This window comes from Denticeps clupeoides, chromosome 6 (assembly GCF_900700375.1).
Source record: "Denticeps clupeoides chromosome 6, fDenClu1.1, whole genome shotgun sequence".
Taxonomy (NCBI): domain Eukaryota; kingdom Metazoa; phylum Chordata; class Actinopteri; order Clupeiformes; family Denticipitidae; genus Denticeps; species Denticeps clupeoides.
The window spans coordinates 5,594,986-5,616,270 of NC_041712.1; the positions used below are offsets into that span (position 1 = coordinate 5,594,986).

The 21,285-nt window shown below is 45.2% G+C and overlaps 1 protein-coding gene across 7 annotated transcripts in view; it reads right to left on the reverse strand.

Moving 5' to 3' along the window:
* The window catches only part of nrg2a (neuregulin 2a), a 73,706-nt gene that overhangs the window by 24,185 nt on the left and 28,236 nt on the right, over window positions 1-21,285 (reverse strand). For 6 of the 7 annotated variants that reach the window (XM_028982424.1, XM_028982423.1, XM_028982425.1 and 3 more), the window contains exons 2-3: window positions 8,314-8,479; window positions 7,225-7,343 (exon numbers count right to left, since the gene is read on the reverse strand). In XM_028982424.1, coding sequence (XP_028838257.1) covers window positions 7,225-7,343; window positions 8,314-8,479 — 285 coding nt within the window. Of the gene's footprint in view, window positions 1-7,224; window positions 7,344-8,313; window positions 8,480-17,526; window positions 17,656-21,285 lie in introns of those variants that run through there. The other variant, XM_028982422.1, reaches the window with a different exon arrangement.

A 21,285-nucleotide genomic window follows, 5' to 3' on the forward strand; every position in this document is an offset into this window, starting at 1 on the left:
TCCAAGGATCGCGTAAACAGAATATTAGCAATGATAATGTTCTAAAAGCCCCTTTCAGTGTCCACCAGAGCGAACTAAAAGCAGCTGAGGACTTCAGAGGGAGAGGAAGACAGCGAGAGAGCAACAATGAAAAAAAAAAAAAAAAAGAGCCGGAGCCAAGAGAACCTTGAGTCCCATTCCTTCCCCTTTCATTAACTTGTCTTTATTTTTCCCTCCTCCGTTGGCCTTCTCCTCCTGCATAGCTGATATGCCTGGTCTTGTCCGCCACAATCATTTTAGAGACAACGAACAGGGAAATCAAAGGAGCGGTTGCATGCGATTGCACAATAGGGCGCAAGTGTAAACAAGTGAGGAGCACTTACCAAGCACGGGCGGGGCAGAACTGGAAGAAAAGGCAGCGCTGGAAGTTGCCAGAGATGAGATGCCCAGGCCCAGAGTGGAACTCTCCAGCAAAGGCTTGGGTGTGCTGACGGTGCGCGGCCTGGACGTGGCCTGCTCCTCACCGCCTCTGTGGTCCAGCTGGCCTGGGTCCCTGTCCCCGATGGTGCCCTGTGCCAACACCCAATGGAGCAGGAGCATACAGGCGCCCAGGCCGACAACGAGAAGCAGCAGGGTGGGCAGAAGGAGGCCCTTGCCACCTGGAGAGCAGCAGGGTCTGGGAGTCTGGAGTCTGCGTTCGGGACCTTGCGTCCTCGGGACCCTGGCATCCTCGCAAATCGACAGCAGCAGCGCTGGGAACGGATACGCCGATCCATCAGGGTCCATCCCGATTCCAGACATTCCCAGCAGATTCCAGACTCCGAGACGGATCAGGGAAGCCGCATCTCCATCACCACATGATCCAGGTCAGGCCCATGATTCTGTGTCTGTGTAATTCCTCCTCCTTCCTCGGTTTAACACCTCTCCCTCGCCGGGTCCACATCTCTTCCCTGCCAGATGCATGTGTGCAGTGACAGTCTGGAGTTCAACCAATCTTCCGTACCCTCCCACACACACACACCAGGGCATCACACCACCCTTGTACTCTACTGGGCGTGAAATTGTGGCGTCAAAGCCCTGGTGCGAGTGGGCTGTCAGCATGCCATACTATCAAGTCTCACACACACACACACAAGGATCAACACAGCCAATAATAACCGTGACATGGGTCTTCACAGCAGTGTGTGTTCACCACACACGCGCACATAATCGCACACACACTTACACAGCCCGACCGAAAGAAAGAGCGCGTCTGCAGCTGATGTAGAAAACAGAGGCCTGCGCTCCCCACCCAAACACCCTTAATGAAGTAATGAATACTCTGAGGGCAGGAGCAGGGCTCAGGCATGCAGGAGCAGCCGAGAGAGATGGACAGCTGCGGCAGGACAACTACAAAGAGACACATGCACACACACACTTCTCTTTACGGCTTTAGGAGGACATAAGGTAATTATTATGTAACACATGTATAATAAATGTGTAACAACCTCTATAAAGGTTGTTGGACCTGCAAAACGTTCCTCATGTTCCTCAAGCCTGGTTTCATTCTGTTCCATTTTTTACTTTATCAGAATGCCGTTATAAACACACAGACACACACACACACATCTCTACTGTAGCCCAGTTAAAGAAGGGAACCAGTTGGCTTGATTTGCTCCTCTTTTGTCCGCTGTTGTGTTTATGGGAGGTGGCCCGGTTTGCTCACACAGAATTATGGCAGCTGTCAGCGATCTTTCCAGCGTGGTGTAAATACGGAAGGCCCGCTCCACTCTGACATGGCACACCTTTTCCTCAGCAATCAATGCCATCGACCCCCCACACAGGTACTACACGTCCAGCCCCCGCCGACATCCAGAGAAGATTTCAAGCGTCATTTCAGCCCCGTTAATCGTGCCGTTCATCCTGTCAGGTAAAGTGAGGTGTCTGTTTTATTCACAGCCCACTGGGATAGAAGGAGGAAATGAGGGCAGGGGAGGAAAAGGATGCTGGCTATTTAAAAAGACCGAGCTGATGGTGCATCAGGCTGCGAGTGGAGTCATTTTTGCTCTGGATCAGGGGACAAGAAAGCCACCGAGAAGGAAAGCGTCCGAAAATGAGAGCAGGCTGTAAACTCAGCTCACTTAAAGGAATAGATGGTTGTAACGGGAGGCAGGTGTGTGTTTGTATGTATTAATGTGTAACTGTGTGTGTGTGTGTGTGTTTGTGTGTATGACTTCTGCTGGTGGGCCCCAGCATGACTGATGAGGTTGGAACAATCAGCCGCCCAGCTGCGTTTTCCATCAACACATTCCTCTCCCCTCATGCGTTCTCCCCCTCTCCAGCGCTCTGTGCAGCGCCCCCTAGGGACACACTTCTTAAGCCAGAGATGCACATGCCAAGCGCTGCATGCGAAGCCTCCCACTACAGCACTTAAAAAAGGGGGGCCTCTTTTTCCTACATGTGTGTGTGTGTGTGTGTGTGTGTTGTTTTGTGTGGGCCGAGTCCTGCAGAACTCCATTACCCACAGCACAACGTGCCCTACTATCCGCCTGCCACTACCTTACACACATAAAACAGATTTGAAATGCAAGCGATGAGGACAGAAAGGATCATGTGCTGAGGCTTTGTGCTGCACACCTTTCAACGCACCTTAAGCATCTGCAAGGTTCCACTTATCTAAGCGTCGTATTATTAAAAGAAAAAAATAAAGCTACAGAAGTGAAGAAGGCTCCGGGGTGAGGAGTTTATACACAACAGCAGTCACGCTGGAGATAACACTGACAAAGCAGAAACTGCTCGTGTGAGAACCACAAAGGACCACAGAGTCTGTCTCACGTGAACTGAAAACCTCTGAAGGAGAGTGACCCCGGTGAAAATGTGGCCCGCGCCAGGGTGGGCTGGGCTTTACCAACGCCCTTGGAAAAACATGAATGGAGTTCCAAATGAAGCGTGAAGACCACACCAAACACTTTGTCCATGGCCCGTAACCTGCTAAATATTTTCTGTTGAGGAAAGGCTGGAAGCAGTTTCGGGGTTTAGCAGAGGTTTTTGTTCATGTGGATGTTTTTTTCATCTGCCACAATCACCTTGAAAATTATAGATATGGTTAGGAAATGTGCCATACAAATGTCATGATGTGAATAGTTATTTGTAAACATGAATATGAATTGTAAAACAGATGGTGCACACAAGGCATGGCGGGAGGGTGAGCTTTTTGACGACGCATTTTACCAACAATGCACCGCATTTTTTTAAAATATATCAAAAGTATAGAAGCATAATTTTAATCCAGGGATGGGACCAATAGCTGGTTCAATACAGAAATTTTGCCAGAAAGTAAGTATGAGATAGGGATAGGAAACACAGAGAATCCCATGATATGATATCATATCAATGCATTGCCCAATCATTGAACAATTTTTTCACAATTCAATGCAGCAACACTCTATATACATTTACATTTTTACATTTACAGCATCTATCAGGCGCCCTTATCCAGAGCAACTTATAATCAGTTTTTACAGGGATAGTCCCCATGGAGCAACTCAGGGTTACGTGTCTTGCTCAGGGACACATTGGTAGTAAGTGGGACTTTAGCCTGTATTCTGGTTCATAGGTGAGTGTGTTACCCACTAGGCTACTACCACCCATATTGAAGGACAATTAAGTATTCAGAATTTTTAACTGACGAATAAAAACTCCCTTATAAAATTACAAACAACAGAATTATGTATATAATTATAGAAGTTTTGACTAGGGTTGCCAGAATTAACATTGCTCTTGTCTCACTCCATTTACCCTCCATTCCTCTCTTTGTTTTTCTGCTTTTCAGCAATATTGTACTTTATTTGAACTAAAATTAAAAATTTAACACCAGCCCCAACAGCAGCTGCTTTCAAAGAATAATCCCATTTAAAAACAATGTAATTCTAGTTCAAAATAATGAAAAATACAACATATTTTAGTTAATTGTCAACTCTTTCTCAGTTCAGCCTTCAAGAACAATTTCTAAAAAAAATCACATCTTCTATACATTTGCCAAGAAGTTGCTAAAGAAAGAAGAACAATTATTGCTATTTTGTTCACCGTGTCTTCTTACAGTTAAACAAACAATCAGAAATCTGATCAATTATGCAACTGGATAAAGTCCTATCAATCCTTCCAATACTCATCTTCAATGACGCAATCATTCTTTAATGTTGAAGAACATATGTTAAAAGCATGTTGATATGCACCAATTTAAAGGTCCCCATCATGAAAATTTCACTTTGTGAGATTATTTATTATTAATACAAGTTCCTCTGTCTATGGTCCTGCAGTAATTAGAAATGGAGAAGGGAGAAATTTCTCCCATTATGTCATCTTAAGGTGAGAAATTCCAGATCCGACTGTCTGAGCTGCTGCTCTCTGAACAGTGAAGCAGAATGGCCAAAGCACGCTTTACACCTATTGCCATTTCTAGCCCTCTGCAGGACCATAGACCTCCCCTTTCTCATGCTTCTTCTGCCTAGAGAACTTCCCATCCATCCCCTAAAACATTATGGGGTGGTAGTAGCTTAGTGGGTAACACACTCGCCTATGAACCAGAAGACCCAGGTTCAAAACCCACTTACTACCATTGTGTCCCTGAGCAAGACACTTAACCCTCAGTGGCTCCAGGGGGGGACTGTCCCTGTAACTACTGATTGTAAGTTCCTCTGGATAAGGGCGTCTGATAAATGCTGTAAAATGTAAATGTAATGTAAATATTCACCGACCATCATGGTCTCCAAACGTGCAAAGCATTGCAGTTGCAGTTGTTCATTAATATTTTTTTATAGAAAAACACCGACAAGAGTTCCTGTCTGCACCAAACAGTGTGGTTGGTGAATGGTATTGATGACATAATTTCTGTAAATGCCCCGCTAAAATTATATAGACCACTTATTCTAATTTTTAAAAATGGTCAATAAAGTCCAAGACAATTAATTTTTTTATACAAATAACTCCAAAGTGTTTCTACTGTAACAGAATATGTAAAACACATGTAATCTGTTTAAAATGCCATAATACAGTTGTTACACTGATATTACAGCTGATATTACAGTCATAGAAATTGCTGTCATATACTAATATCAATAACAATATCACAATATAGCCATCCTACAGTTACTACAGTCATAGTACTATCAGTCATAATACAAATATCATAATACAGCCATCCAACAATTACTACCATCATAGTTCTATCAGTCATAATACAAACATCATAATACAGCCATCCAACAATTACTACCGTCATAGTTCTATCAGTCATAATACAAACATCATAATACAGCCATCCAACAATTACTACTGTCATAGTACAGTCAGTCATAATACAACATCATACAGTTACTACAGTCACAGTACTATCAGTCATAATACAATATCATAATACAGCCATCCTACAGTTACTACCATCATAGTACTATCAGTCATAATATAATTTCATAATACAGCCATCATACACTTACTACAGTCATAGGACCATCATTCATAATACAATATCACAATATAAGTAGAGTCAGTCATGTTCTGTCTGTCTGCAGACCTTGGTAAAGCATTTAGAGTACTGTAAAGAGGTCAGGTTTGCAGTACTTAACCGAAACCCTGACACTCTCTCTGAGTGACCTCTGTAGGACACACACACACACACAGACACACATACTGGCTGAGCAGGTAAAGTTGGGTGTTGTTTGTGGAGTGTGATGGTGACGACTCACAGGCAGTCCGCAGTGTGTTGAGAGGCAGCCATGCGGTGTGCAGCAACACCCCTGGGGAAAGGGCTGATGGAGCATGGTTGAGGGCAGTTCATCATCATTAACAACAAACACCCGCGGGTCACGGGGTCTTCGCCGTTCAACCACAAAAAACACACACACACGAGGATACGCTTGAACGCACACGGTGCTAATATGCTGTAACACACATGCGTGAACATGCTCACACACACCCCTGCCCCCACCTGACATGGTTACCTCTGCGGGACCCTCACATCGCTGGTCAGCCATAATTAATGACCACAATTACTGCATCCAGTTATCCTGTTAGGTTTGAATAATGAAAGGGCCTGTGTTTGTGTCTGTGTGTGATATGTAATATGTAAAATTATGAAGATAGTTATCCAATTGCCTGCTACCGGTGCTGGAGTGGAGAGAAAAATCTGTGGCTTCGGATTGGCTGGCTCCAGAGGACATGGCATGCAACTGCATTTTAAAATGGGCATGAAACGGTCGGACCTGTACAGCAGCTGTTCTCAGACTCACACACAGAGATAACACTGCAGCTACATACTGCTCTACTGCAGCAGACACACACACACACACACACACACACACACACCACTGCAGCCACTCTCTCGCCTCTTTTTCTCGCTACAGAAACATTTTCTCCAATGACCTTAGAGGAAGAAGAAATGCTGAATCAAACCCCACCGTCACCACCAGCGAAGCAAAAAGACACACTGGCCTCTCAAGCCGAAGCAGGCGTGGAAACATTTTATCATAAACTGTCAGCTCAAGGTTTCTCTTCAGCCGTTATATTAATCTGTCACTACCAACATCTTATATCCGGTTGGGTGGCTAAATGCTGCTGAAAAGCACAGTGATGCCGGCTCGTTCCTCCATCATTCCCAACAATCTTTACATTTTTTTATTTCACATTTTATTGAAGTGGTTGGCAGGGAGGGGAGCAGCCCGGCCCTCCTGCCTGGGGGGATACCACCCGTGATGGGCTCGTTCGTGTGTTCCCTCCCCTCCCCTCTGGCACCTGGATGAGACTACCAGTCATGACACAATGAGTCTATTCTATTAGGCTGTTTTTGCACAAATACACACACACACACACACACATATATGCAAACACTGATCGCCCACTGTCACGGGTTACTTCTCCCAACATGCAGAGCTGTTGTGGATGGAAGATATAAAGTGTTTATGTATATGTAGACATCATTGGATCGACCAAAAAATTTGATGGACTTTGAAGTGTAATGTAACTACACACTAAGTGCAAATGTAATGTACGTTAAAGCTTATGTACAACTTTTCATTATATGAAGACTGTCTGTATTGCTCAGCACACACACACAGACGCAGTCAGAGTCCGGGCTCTAAATACCCTAAATAATCTATATGAAAGAAAAGCTCAGAGCCCGTTGACTACCACGCCAATTCCTGTCCATGAGACAGCCAGCCAATGAAAGAAGGGGAAGTGTTCGTGCCGGCTGGCCGGCCGGGTACTCACTGCTTTGGACGTGTACGGTGCTCGTGCCATTGGACTTCCCAAACTGGTTCTCCACCACACATGTGTAGTTCCCAGAGTCCTCTAGTCTGGCATTGCTGATCTGAACCCTGGAGTTCCTCCTGGGAGGTGAGAGAGGGAAAGAGAGACAGAAATTCAGAGGGAAAGAGACAGTTGGGGACCAGAAGATTCAAGCTGACCTGTGGAAAAATAAAAGAGGCTAAACGAACCACGAGGGAGCAAAAGGCGCCAAAGGCCCCAACCTAGCAACGGCGAGCGCGAAGATCTAAACAGAGCGATCTTAAACGAGCCTCAGCAGGCTCGTCAGCAGCTTTTATATTAAAACAGGACCAACATCTGCCTAGCGAGGTCGTCCTACGGATCTGGAGGCACAGCACTGGCCCGTAAAGCCTTATGATGTGGAAAACACTCAGTTCATCCAGACCTGTCCTGCAGCTCCAGACATCTTCATAAGGCCAGGTGTCCTGAGATGTGCATAAAACAATCTAGAACGTGCTGTAGCATCACGCCTGCCTTTCCACAGCTCACTTCATTGATCAAACAATGCAGACACGGCGCAATAAGGGTAACATATGGCCGCAGGAACACAGGAGAGTTTTCAGAAAATCAAGACTGTGTTTGTGGTGTCCAAACCCAGCCAGAAGTAGACATTCCAAAAAAATAGCGCAACAAGTTCTCACAAGGTTAAGCGGTTTGACAATCATCTCATTTTTAGCAATTTCCATTCCTCAAAGATTCCATAAGTAAGTAAATAATATAAAGTATTAAACTAAAATATTAACATATTACATAACTCAACATATTGTTTCGTTTTTTTTTTTTACAACTTATTCATACACACAAATCCCAACATCATCAAAAATTATTCTAGCACTTATCCTATCACACTGGTCACTATTATTAACATGTAAGGCTAACAAAACTTTTAAAGAGAGGTTCTGTGCTGTGATTACAGACCTCTAATAGTGCACACTGCTTTTGGGCTCTTTTCCTTGTATAACATTGGTAGCTGTACTGTGAGGTTTTTACACAAGCATGTGTGTAATCAGGTTCCGGAGGAGGTTCACTCACTTGCTGGTCTTGATTTTGATGTCTTTGCTCTTCTTCAGCTCGCTTCCATCCTTGTACCAGCTGTAGGTAATGTTCGGGCTGCCCGTGGCCTCGCACCTCAGCTTGTGCCTGCTGCCCTCCTCCAAAAACACTGGGCTCTTCATGCGCTTCAGCTTTGGGGCGCCAGCTAATGGCCCGGCAACAGGAGCGAAGGAGGAGAGAAGGAGAGGAAATTCATGTTAAATTACTGAGGGCGAGAGAGAATGACAAAGGTATAGAAAAGGTGACAAAAACCTACAAAAAAAAGACCTCTCTTACTGGCCAGATGATGTCACCATAGGCTCTGTAAGTGTCTGCATTAGCATCTTCTGCTGTCTGCACCAACTACATGGTACCCTTCATCACCGCTTCTCTTCATCATCATCAGTATTGCATTACTTGGCATGTGTTCTGTGCCACACAGGCACAAGTTAAAGAGCAGCCAGATATTATGTAATCCGTGTTAATCATTTTTACAGTCAGTGATGGTATCACTTTACGCCACGTCTCCACTTTTACACTCTTAAGGCTGAAAATTTATTGCCGACATTCAACTATCAAAATCACAGCTAAACATCATTACACGTTTATGACTTCAGGCTCAGTCAATTTGACATTGCAGGTAACAAAAAAAAAAAAAAAACAGCAACAGATACCACGCTTTTACTGAACCAATCAAGTCGTGCTATTCCTACGGTCCTGATGCAGAGTGCTAATGTGCATTCAGACAGCCCCCTGGGCTGGAAACCATGGTGCAAAATGAGCAACGCTAGATTTCTGCTTAGTGCCGATCGTAACCGCACCATGCTGAGCTTACCAAGCGATCAGAAGCCAAGAACGGATCCTAAATCAGCTGTAATCCTCTCCTGATGCTTTATATATACAAATCGCAGGACTCTGGCGGAGAGCTGGACTTGATAGAGGGGATTGGTTCCAGACAAAGGAACTGCTGAAAATGTCCAGGAAGGCCCGAAATCAATTGGCACCCGAATCCCATGAAAGTTGCGCAAACACCAAACAAGATGGAGGACAGAGCGGAGCAAGTTATCCCGCCAGTCCATTAAAAGGAGAAGAAAAAACCATGGGGATGAGGACACTGACACACACCCAAGCCAAGGTAAGCCAACACACACACACACACACACACATACATAGGCAATAGGCAGAAGGCAGGGCATTATTCTGACAGACTCCGTTCTCAGCCTGGTGTGTTAGGTGCTGGGTGTAGATGTTTGACAGTGTTTGGGTTTTCTCCCAGCTCGCTTCCCCCACCCCACTCCCCACCCTCGCGGCTTTGTGCGTGCGCTGAGACCGGCACGCAGTGGGGTTCCTCATGGGAGGGAGCAGGGGTCATGCAGGCAGGGCGAGGCTTTTCAAGGTGAGCGCTTTCCTGCCGGTGGACTCGTGCTGTGGCTCTCGCCCTCAAAGCTCACATGCACATACACACACACACACACACACACACACACACACACACACACACATACACTCACACATACACTCACACTCACATATGAAAAATACTGCAGTCTTTCAGCAGCATGCACACCATATCACTTCACCTACAGTTCTGAACAACATAAATAAGCATACACAGATAATGACTTCAATCACAATTCCAGACAGAGGCGTTCTAAAATAATCACCAGCCGTCCTAATTTTGGACCGACCGCCCCACTTCTCTGTCCCACTAACGGCCACTGTTTTATCCCTGCTTCTAAATTCTCTTCAGAAGAGTGACTCTGCTTTTTTTTTTTTTTTTCTAAAGGATTGCATTGTGCAATTGAAAGTGTGTGACAGCGCGTTTGATACAATGTGCCGTGTGCGGTGACAGCTCCAGCTTCAGCCTGACAGTCCCAGAGTACCGGATCAGCTCAACACCAATCAGCGCGGCGGAGAGCTGGAATGCTGTAGATGTATTGCAAGAGCATGTCAGCTTCGGTAACATTGCCACCCCGCACATTTAATAAGTTCAGCCTAAATCAATCATTTTTTTTCACTACTCCATCAATCCCTGATTCGGTGCATGTCTGTCTTCCAAACTCTCGGATTTTCTTCCTTTTTTTAGCGGTTTGAAGTTTGCTAACGAGTAAAATACATACTGGCTCCAACAAAAAGAAGAAGAAGAAGGAAAAAAAGCACATTACACAGAGTCTTAAGAGACTGGCCTTTAAACCTGATCCAGTTGTTAACAGCTGGAACAGCTTTTAAAATAATGTTACATTGACCTGCTGATGTGGTTTCAGATGTGAAAAACCTGTTCAAAAATCTGTTGAAAAAAAAAAAAACACTTCGTATTATATAAAGGATCTATCTTTGGTACATGTATATTCATTAATATGTACAGTTTAACTAAACATATCATGTAGATCAGATACCATGTATCATACCATGCAACCTTAACATGAAGTACATGTACAGGCCATGCGATTGAGCCTGGTCTCAACAAGAAAAGATTAGAAATACTTCTGTACTGCACTGTAACTGACTGCTTTCAGTAATATTATTCAACAGCCTGTAGTAACACATTCTATTTTCCACAAACCAGACAGGCAAGTGTTTGTTACACACATTATTAACCACATTAATGTTCACTTCAACCTTTAATAAAGGCACATTTTATTTTGTTATAGCACACTTCAACAACTAGTAAGGTACATTTATTACCAGCGTATCTAATGATTCCGAGGAAAAGACCTGCATACAGTACAGCGTGGGAAGACTGAATCAATGTTTTCTGTGTCTTTCACACAAAAATGCAAGTAGATACCTGTCTGTTCCAACAAATTAAGTATGAGCTCAAAGCCCTGCTATCAGGGAGTATTTGTTGTCGGTTCAACAAACAGTTCCACATAAAGGCCTGTAGTCCAGCCGCCCTGATATTTACATTCATGTGTCTTCGGTTCCCAGCTCGGGAACCATTTTAAAACCTCTGAAGACATCGAGAAGACGATCAGAGACCAACTGTTGGGCAGACAGCATCAGTAACATGTGTAACTAGCCCTCTCTTGCGAGAATTCTTTGAGAGTGAGAGCTGGAATCTATTGAGCAACACCTTATAGTTGCCTAGTCAGAGGCAGCCTCAGAAAACCGCCTCTAGACACAGAGGTTTTGCTACAAACAAGATGTGCAGAACGCTACTACACCACAACAATGAGTTCATTGCATGATTTTTACTTAGCTATGCAAAAAAAAAAAAAAAAACACTCCTTTCTCACCCCAGGATACGGTACAACTGCGCGTAGAGCGTGTGGGGTGCGGCAGGCCTCGCCAAGTGAAATAACACCCTCGGAAAAGGGCGCGAGGAGCCGGCGTCTGATGCCCACCCAGCAGCTGGTATCTCCTCAGTGCCGCTTCGCCCACCCCAGGGAACGCGGCCCAGCGGCGCTCCTGCCACCAATTCCCGACTGGAGCGGGAGAGGGTCAGGATACACCCACCACTCAGCCAGCCGGCGGACAGAGAGGCTTCGGGGCTCCGCTCAAGCAAACTAAGCTTCTGGGAGTAATGAGTGTCGAAAGGGTCAAAGGTCGGACCACTGCAATGCAACATGTTTACAGAGGCCGTCTGCAGCTGGGCCTGCCATCGGCGCGTTAACTTATGCCGGTGAGGGTGACTGTCGTTCCAGCTATTAACTATTCACTCACACCTAAAAAAGCATGTTGAGTCGATCGCATTACACATGTTACAAAGTTATAAAGAGGCCACTTCAAGAAAACATGCTGCGAAGACCGAGCAAAGCAAACATCTGCTAAACATGAAGTTAAATATGTGACGGCCGGACCCAAAAAAATATGATTACAAACAGACGCTGTTTATTAAAGTCAGAAGATATTCTGCCTCCAATTAAATTGTATTTGTGATTTCAAAAAAAAAAAAAAAAAAAATTTCCCAAAATATTCCTCATCCTGACCTGACTTCATTTATATACAGTATATATTGCATAGAATGTTGAGTAATATTTGAAATAACTAAAGGGAGCTTTATAAAAACATCATAAAAACATTTCTGTTATATTTATTCACGGCTGCACTACACGCTGTGTGTGCCGCGGCACAATCAAAGATGAAGATCACTCCTCCATACGAGCCCACGGTAGCATATTTCATCCAGGGCTTTAACAAAACTGTCACAGTTTATGAGATGCACAACACTCTTGGTCCAGTTCAGCACATAATTTAAAAATGACTTGGAAATACATAACCTCAAGCATATTGCCAAGGCTCAGTCTGAAAGCTCTAAATCACGTCATCGTTTAGAAGAACAGGCTGCGGGACGGAGGGAGGGACAGGGGAAAACAGATCATAATGCCATAAATCTGTGGGTTTTGGAAGCCTTGCCTTTTATTTTATGCCGATGACTGATTTAGTTAATTTAAAGACAACATTGTCACTCTGTTGCCGGATTTATCGAGAAGCTCCACGCTTTGCCAGCCGTGTGTGAAGTATTTGGACATAGGTGGGAACGTCCAATGCTGCCTCTGACAGCTCTTTGAAATCGCTGTCCAACTGCGGTTTGAAAGCACCCGCAAGAGAAGAGAAAAAGAGAGAGACAGGTTTGGTATTTTAGTCAGCGGGAGTTCACAGAGAAACGACCTCGGTCTAGCGCTGCTTTAAAGACGCTACAAAGACGTTGGGCCCTTTTGCTACAGGACTGACTGAACATCACTTCGGTTGTCATTGGATTTTCAGCGTCCTCTTTTCTTTTTCCCTTCAAATTCAAACGCTGCAAAAAATATCACAAATACTAACACGTTGTGTTTCAAAGTCGATGACATTACTTCTCTCTTGGAATACAACTCATTCTATGTGCGTATTGTATGTGCGTATTGTTCTCTGTAGCAAGCTTTTTTTTACGATGATTAACTTCATTAAAAATGCTTTGTCAGTCTGCACTCAGCCCATTAATGCTGCGCAGAAGATGATATGATCATACAATAACAGGCTTCTACCAGCACTGCTCCTGTTGTCATTTGAGTTAATGAAGCCATTTTCGGAATTTGGACTGAAGATGACTACAGTTCAAAAAATTCATCAGGGAAAACCTGGTTATTTTTAACTGTGGCATTGATGAGGAAATCCTAATAACTTCTTTAGACTAAAACTGACCCTATTTAATGACTAGTGTAATAAGACACTCAGGATGACTACAGCAAAAATTCCAGCATTAGAATGAACCCTGGAGGATCCCTTCTGCCTGAGCTTTGAGTCAACTGTGGCATCATCGTCCAACCAAACGGCCAAGATCTCCATCGGTCTGTTAAACAATTGGGAGATACAGATGCATGCAGCAGAAACAGCTGCTTTCTGCTAAGACTTGTCCATAACGGATTCAATTCTTGGGACTTTTGGTTCCACAATATTCGTTTTGATTAATTTGCATTATTTCAAACCAATCATATTAAGTTATTCCACAATTTTTATGTTATTTTTTTGTTGATTTGGCGTTTAATTCAAACATTCTTGCAATAATAACATTCTCAAACATTCTTATTCTTACATGATCAAATCATTTTCTTTTTCAGCGATCATGAACTTCAAGGTCTCATCTGTGACAGGAATCAGATGCTTCCTGCTATTAAACCAAGACCCCACTTGTGGATATCAATCCATAAAGCTGAAGCAGAACCTCAGCAAGGTGACAACCTGAGCCTGGATGGCACAGTGCACCAAAAAATGACAGAGGTCCTGGCTGATGCTGCTACAAAATCTAGGTTGTGGGAGAAGTTTGGAGTAGCCCTGGAAAGTGACTTTCAGACAGCCTTGAAGAGGCTCTGTAAATCCATTCTGTGTGGAAAGAGGGACATAGTTCAGATGCTTCTTAGGAAGGGAGAGACAAAAGAATTTGACCAATGAACTCCCTGTTATGTGAAAGAACTAGAAGACCTTGGGTACAGCCAAGATTACGTGGTGCATGAAGTTACAGAGGTTGTCAGAACGGGCCTTAGTGCCAAGGCTCAGAAGTTCTGGAAGATGATGGGGCATTCTGAATATGGCAGTATAATAAGTTGTTTTGAACCGCAAAGTTCTGAAGCTACTGGAAAAAAAGCACCACGAACAATGGAACGTTCGTTCCATCGACTGATAAGAAATACATATACAAACAGGAGCGCCATCTGTTATGTACCGTTGGTGTCACTGCGGGCAGCATTGATAATGAGAGATGACACACAACCTTCCCAAAATGTGTAAAGATGTATCAAAACACTACACAATGCATAAAATGTTTACGTAGCATCAAAAAAAAAAAAAACTTCTTATCATCTAATCAGGATTCAGGTCACACGAACGCATAGGAACGCACACACAAACACAGACATGCAGGCTGTAGCAGCCGCCACAGACAGAAAGACAGGTCTGGTTGTGAGAAACCGGAGCGGGCTCCTAGCCCGAGGAGATGCAGCGTCGGTGCCGGAGGCTTCAAGAAGAGTGTGAGTCAGCGGTGTGTGGCAGCACCACAAGCCAGGCTCCGCCACGGCTCCCATCAAAGGCTGCGCCGGAGTCCTTCATCTGGATCACGCGCCATCAACATCAACTCCTGTTTGCACCATTACCTAATTCCTGCTTAATGATTAACCCTTTAAAGTACAATAACATACGTCTTGCCGTGATGTCATAAACTGCCGGTCCTGCGAGAGCAGGTTGCCGAGCGGGAAAAAAAAAAAACGTTGCGGGATCTCCAGGGAACGCCGCTAATAGGGTACGCAAGGGTCAGAGTCTATAATATCGCTGTCAAAGGCCTACTCTGCCTACACATCTGACAGTGGATAGAGCCCCATTTCATTTCCACAAAAAAGCACTTAAGTTGAACAAGTGCAGCTACGACAATTGTTCTTTTTGACAAATGATAACGGTATAATTTCATTACGGTAATGTGAACCAGAGCATGCAGCAGGCTGTACGCTTAATGCTGGTCTTTTTTTTCCCTCGGCCTGACCTTAAAGGGTTGATTGAAGACATAACACACTGCACGAAACTGCGTTCAGGCAGGAAACTGATCTGGTTCACTTTGGGCCATGAGCTAAACAAGTCACATTTTTATATTGTATACTGACATTGACTGCTGTATTGTACATATGCCTGCTGTCTGTTTTTTTTTTTTGTATACTTACAAATTCTTTATTTTATTTTATGTCCTGGATTATTATACAGCCAAGATGAAGAGCTACCAAACTGTTTTCATTGTTCACAGCTACCACAGCTACAATAAAAGGATATTCTATTCTATTCTATTCTATTTTAATCTATTCTATTGTTTGTTGTCCATTTTTTGTGCACATTGGAAATGTTCACTCAATCAGCCAAGAAACTATTTTTGACAATTTTACAAAAGCTGATCTAAATGATATCATCTTGTTTTTCTACAACAGTGCAATTCCATGCACAGCTTATTCGAGCTACAGTCATAGCTTGACTTGGCCATTCCATCGGCTTACTGTCCTTAGCACTTTTATACATGCCCAGGAGAGGAACTGATTCATTGGCAGAAGATGGACCATTAGCATCATACTTTCTTCCTGGTTCACCTGTTAACTACGAAAAATGGTGAATCATACCAGCTCATACGTAGTTTTTTTCTGTCACTTCTGGGCCCTACCATACACAGATGATATTACATATTATAAATATTATAACTGATTATATAAAGGCATCAGTCTCAATCTCAAAAGTTGATTTCAGCAGTAGCAGCATGTTTACGTGTATTGTAATGTACAGTAATAACGTAATGTGCATTATGTGTGGTAGTAGAGGGTGGTAGTAGCCTAGTGGGTAACACACTCACCTATGAACCAGAAGACCCGGGTTCGAATCCCACTTGCTACCATTGTGTCCCTGAGCAAGACACTTAACCCTAAGTTGCTCCAGGGGGACTGTCCCTGTAACTACTGAGTGTAAGTCGCTCTGGATAAGGGCGTCTGATAAATGCTGTAAATGTAAATGTAAATGTGTACATGCTGAATGATTGTTCTGTGTTTGCTGTGTAGGGATGTCACCGTCACTTACAGGCATATCGCAACAATAAAAACCAACATTAGCACTTACCATTCTTTCACACGCACACACCGCATTACAAAGTGCTATGCTATTAAAATATGATCGTGTTGTATATCACCCTCAAGCTGGGGGAGATCATTTTGTGCAGACAGCATATAATATTGAGACTGTGTGGAACTCTCTACGAAGTTTTGTACCACAAAGAAAAAGAAAAGGTGAAGCAGGTGAAGTGGGTGACTTGAAAAGAGCTAAATTTAAAACCTGCCAGTACTGTAATAGAGAAGAGCCACAAAGCTGCTTGTGGGGGTTAGAGCCACACTTTTCTTTTACTCACAGTCCCGAGAGATTTGAAAATGAAAAAAATAAATAATAAATTCTCCCCGGCACCCTTCTCTCGGCTTTGCTTTTGTTTTTCGGTAGACAAAGCATTAAAGATTAGCATCGCACTGCTTCCATTCCCCACCAGCCCCTTCACACAGTTTGGCTTGATCACAGCAGGAGGACTCAAGCTCAAAGGTGCAACTTAAAACGTACAAAAGCACAATAGGAGATGCTTCCACACAAAACCGCGCCTCGGGGTGACAGAGGGCAGAGCCCTCTCACAACGAGAGGTAAAAAAGACAAGGAAAATGAGGGATAAGCCAAGGAATGAACGGGAGGTGGGGAAGGGGGTGGACAGGACAATGCCGTGCCTTGTCTCCGCGCCCCGCTTATCTAAACCTGCGATCTGGCACGGTGGCACGTTGCGGGGAAGCAGCGTTCCTGACAGCCGCGCCGCTGCCCACCGAAGGTGAACTGTTACAGACGAACCCCGCACACCTCAGAGCACTGCGGAGGGCCGACAAGGACGAGGATGTCGCAGGACACGGGGGTGGGTCCTCCCCCCGGTCCCCGGGGTCATGCTGCAGCGGCATGCTGAGGCTTGCGGCTGCCGACCGCGAGAGAGGAGGCTTCCCTCCCCGACCCAGACGTAGGGCAGAAACTTCTCACTTCCTTCGCTCAGGGAACCTCTCCACTGGCCGAGCCCTTCACAGCGCCGCACGTGGAGCGCGGGACCGGAAGAAAGAAGCCAACGGACAAGAAGAAGCGCGCACATGCGGCCCTGACAGCTGTGCCAGATGCACGCGGGGCTGGACGCCTCGGCTACAGGCAAGATGACACAAGTCCGGCGCGCGGACCCACGAGCGCAGGAGCAAATTTTACCTTCTGTGGAATCTCCTTTGGCCTTCTGCCCTCTTCTCTCCCCCTTCCTTTTCTCTTTCTTCTCCTTCTTTCCACCCTCCGACATGGTGTCAGTAAAAATGTGTAAATCCACTCAGGGCAGAAACACGGCGGCCAAAAAAAAAAAGGAGATAGTCCTTTGGGGGGAGGGGGGGTATTGGGGGGAGTCTGCGCCAGGCAAGTCCAAAATTCTGAACTTGTCAGAGCGGCGCTCCCCTATATAGACTCACATTATTCAGGGAAACACCTACTTAGGCTGAGAGCAAGGGGTAGGGAGAGAGAAGGACAGAGGCAGGGTAATAGAATGAGAGAAATCGTGAACGAAACGGGGGAGGGATAAGAATAGAGGGAGGGCGAGAGGGAGTGGAAGACAGGGAAGGAGGGAGGCATTTCCCATCGCAATTAACCATTCCCTGCCTGGAACGCAGAGATAAGCCGACACTCTTCCAGGCCCTGGAGCTCAACTTCAGCCCACCTGGTCCATGGGCTCTGTCCAACCCGGGAGGGGCTTCTGCTCCCAGGACTCTGTCCCCGTTCTTCTCCTTAAAATGGTCCTTTTTGCCTCAAGGGCGTTTCGGCCAGCACACGCTTGATACTGTCAACAGAGACACCTTCTGGCCTCTTCAGTTGACACTTGTTTACAGTAATTACATTTTGTTCCTGGGTGAGAAATTACGAGTAGAATTTGTGTTTGGCTCGTCACTGTACCTGCTTATATTGACTCAGTACCTCCACCTTCGTCATGGCTTTCCCAACACAAGTGATCGGGGCGGATCGGTAAACATCACACAACCTCGGAAACCAAAAGGACATTTTTAGTATCGTTGCTTGTGACTGGGAAAGTGTAGTACACTGGAAAAAATGACAACCCTCGGTCAGTCTCTTTTCCCCCAAACGGACCAATGAACGTCATCCTCTTGAGCAAGTGACATAGTAAATATCCTCGTCACGGCCGTCCCATTCCTCCCTCTCCCTGCCTCTTTTCCCACCTGTCTCTCCCTCCCGCTCCAATTTCGGCGAGTTGCGGCACGCCTGTGACGGTGTCGTCAGCAGCAGCAGCAGGAAAAATCTCTATGGGCTCTCACATGGAACACAAGAAGGGGACAGATAGAGAGCCACTCGGATTGTCTTTACGGCGTGAATAGGCGCATAAAGGGGAATTTGAGAGCGGTCCCGGCTTTGACGTGTCAAGAGTCTCCGTTTTCAGGGGGGGGGGAGCGTGTGTATTTATCACACACGCTCGGCGTATGTTGAAGACACAGCCACCATAAGCCTCCGCGTAACAAACAAATGGCAGCACACGTCTTAATTTTCAGCCTGACAATAAGAGCACGGCGCCCGAAGGAAGCTAGCGTGACAGTGACCCTGAGCAGATCCCGTTACGTAAAAATTACACTCAGGTGGAGGACTTTCTGAAACAAATACTTCATTACAATTTTTTTTTTTACTTGAAATATATACTTTCAGCTCCTTAATTATTTTTTTTTTCAATAATGCTTTTTTTTTTTTAGATACATTTCTGATTGTCTACATTTTCTACTCCTTGTTCTTAGCCTATTTCATGCCATCCAGACTGATTTTGACCGAATTGAATGGGACTTCAATCAGTATATCCATCTTTCTAGATGAAAGACAGAAGAAAACAAGGGGAAGCTGGCAATGGTCTTAGTGTGATGTGTTTAATGGAGGCATTGTGGAGGCAAAACACGTCCTCCACAAACACCTCAGCGGCCAAAACACATATCAGACCAAGTGTCACGAATCCAACACACACCAGAAAAGCCCACGGTTATATCCAAAGCAGCCACATCCAAAAGCTGAAGTGACTGGCCTTTGGATCTCTCCAGAAGTCTGCTACGAGTGTTGCACTTCTTCAGCAGGGCCACTTCACTTTGATAAAGTGGCCAAGATAGGAAGTTCTTCACTGTGCGCCTGTGCGGGTCTCCCACACAAGGATCAATTATCACCGTCGTCCATCTTCCCAGCTAGATGCTGAGATTGGCCTGTCTCTCATTCCAATGTGAGGTCATGCCATAAACATCTCCATCGTGACCAGGAACAGCCAGATTCATATCCACAGGCAGCAGATTTCTTGTATGGGTAAGGTGTCTGTTTGTCGCTGTGTGTGTGTGAGAAAGTACATGTGTACATTGCGGGCCGGGTGGTATCGGGCCTCCCCACAGCTTCTCCAGCTCTGCCCTCGGAGAATGTGTCACTGAGGGGCAGGAAAAGGAGTGGTGGGGCAGCAGGGCGGGGTACAGGGAGGGTCATGTCCTGACAGGCCTGGCCACTCTGTACCAGCAGTGCTTTAGGGAACATCAAAGAGGTCTGGAGTTCCCAACGCTACGTGTGTGTGTGTCTGTGTGTGTGTAGCACTCTGTCCTTCTGACACACGTCATGTGCTGAGCAATATGTCGGAAGTTTGTCTACAGGTACCCTGGTGAGGGTGTCTGTAACACACTCCTCAGTTGGGCAGGCATGATGCGACTCGCAGTTCTACCTTTACCCTCGGTCAGAGTGTGTGTGCGTGGGTGTGTAAACAGTGTATGACCATGTGAAAGGGAATTCCCTTCAATCCAATAGGTAAAAGAGAAGAAACTGGTTTGACACTGGGAGGTGTGTGTGTGTTCAGAGGGGTGGAGTTTCATACTTATTTTTATCATACTTTCTGATACCCAAATGAACCTGAACGAGCAGTGAGCTCAGGACGCTTCCAGAAAGGCCAAATAATCCATCATGACTTGGCTGTAAGAATGCAGGATTACCCTCCTCCCGACCGACACCTGCATCTGCTCTTCATGAAGCCGCAGCTGCTCATTTCGTGGCTTCAAAAACAGTGAATCACTTCAACCAAATTCTGGAAACATTGGAAAGTGTGCTTGCTCCCTCTCCGTCCTCCATTAGGAGCATCTGCAGTTTGTCAACGCCCGCGCCCCCAGGCTCTCCTACCCTGGGGCGGCCGGGTGGGGACGCCTTCCATCAAGAGTAAATAAAGCCGCTCCAGAGAAGCCCCTTAAAAGTCCCTCGACTAGGTTTTCTGGAAGCGGTCCCTCATCACAGACCCCTTTTGGAGGGCCCCCATCTCCGCTTCTCTGCCCCTTCACAGGGCCCATCCCCACCCCCAAAGCTCCTTCCACTATCCCCCAGATCCCCCAGACGAGATAACAGCCTTCCAAGCAGAGACCGTACCTGCACATCATCACATGTGTGAACCGCCACGAGACATGGCCAGCATTTCACAAGCAAGGGGGAGTTTATATTTGCGCCAGTAATGGTTTTAAACAACCGTTGGATGTTTAGATCAGCCCACTTTTTTCAAGACACGGGGAGATGGGACAGGGGATGTAGGGGTAGGATGGGTGGATTAGGTGGAGGAGGAGCAGTTGGTGGTTCACATGTCTGCTTAGCCTTGGAGGAAGGGTGACACGAGGGCATTTGAAGCAAGAAATATATGCATAAACTTAAGTGTCATACTGTATATACTGTAAGTCAGTTCTGGCAGTTCTCATGAAAATGTTCTTACATTATTTCTTTAAAATGACATGTCTACAGTCAGGGATGTAATGAAACACGTAATGATGTTACCTAATGAGAAAAATAATGAGAAAAAAGAAGTCACTGTATACAGTTACTTCAGTTCCTCTGCCCATTGGCTAAGACTTTCTATATTTTTTTATATGTTGTCATACAGTGGTGTATTTTAATTGTGACTCTAATATCACATTTAATTAGTTTTACATT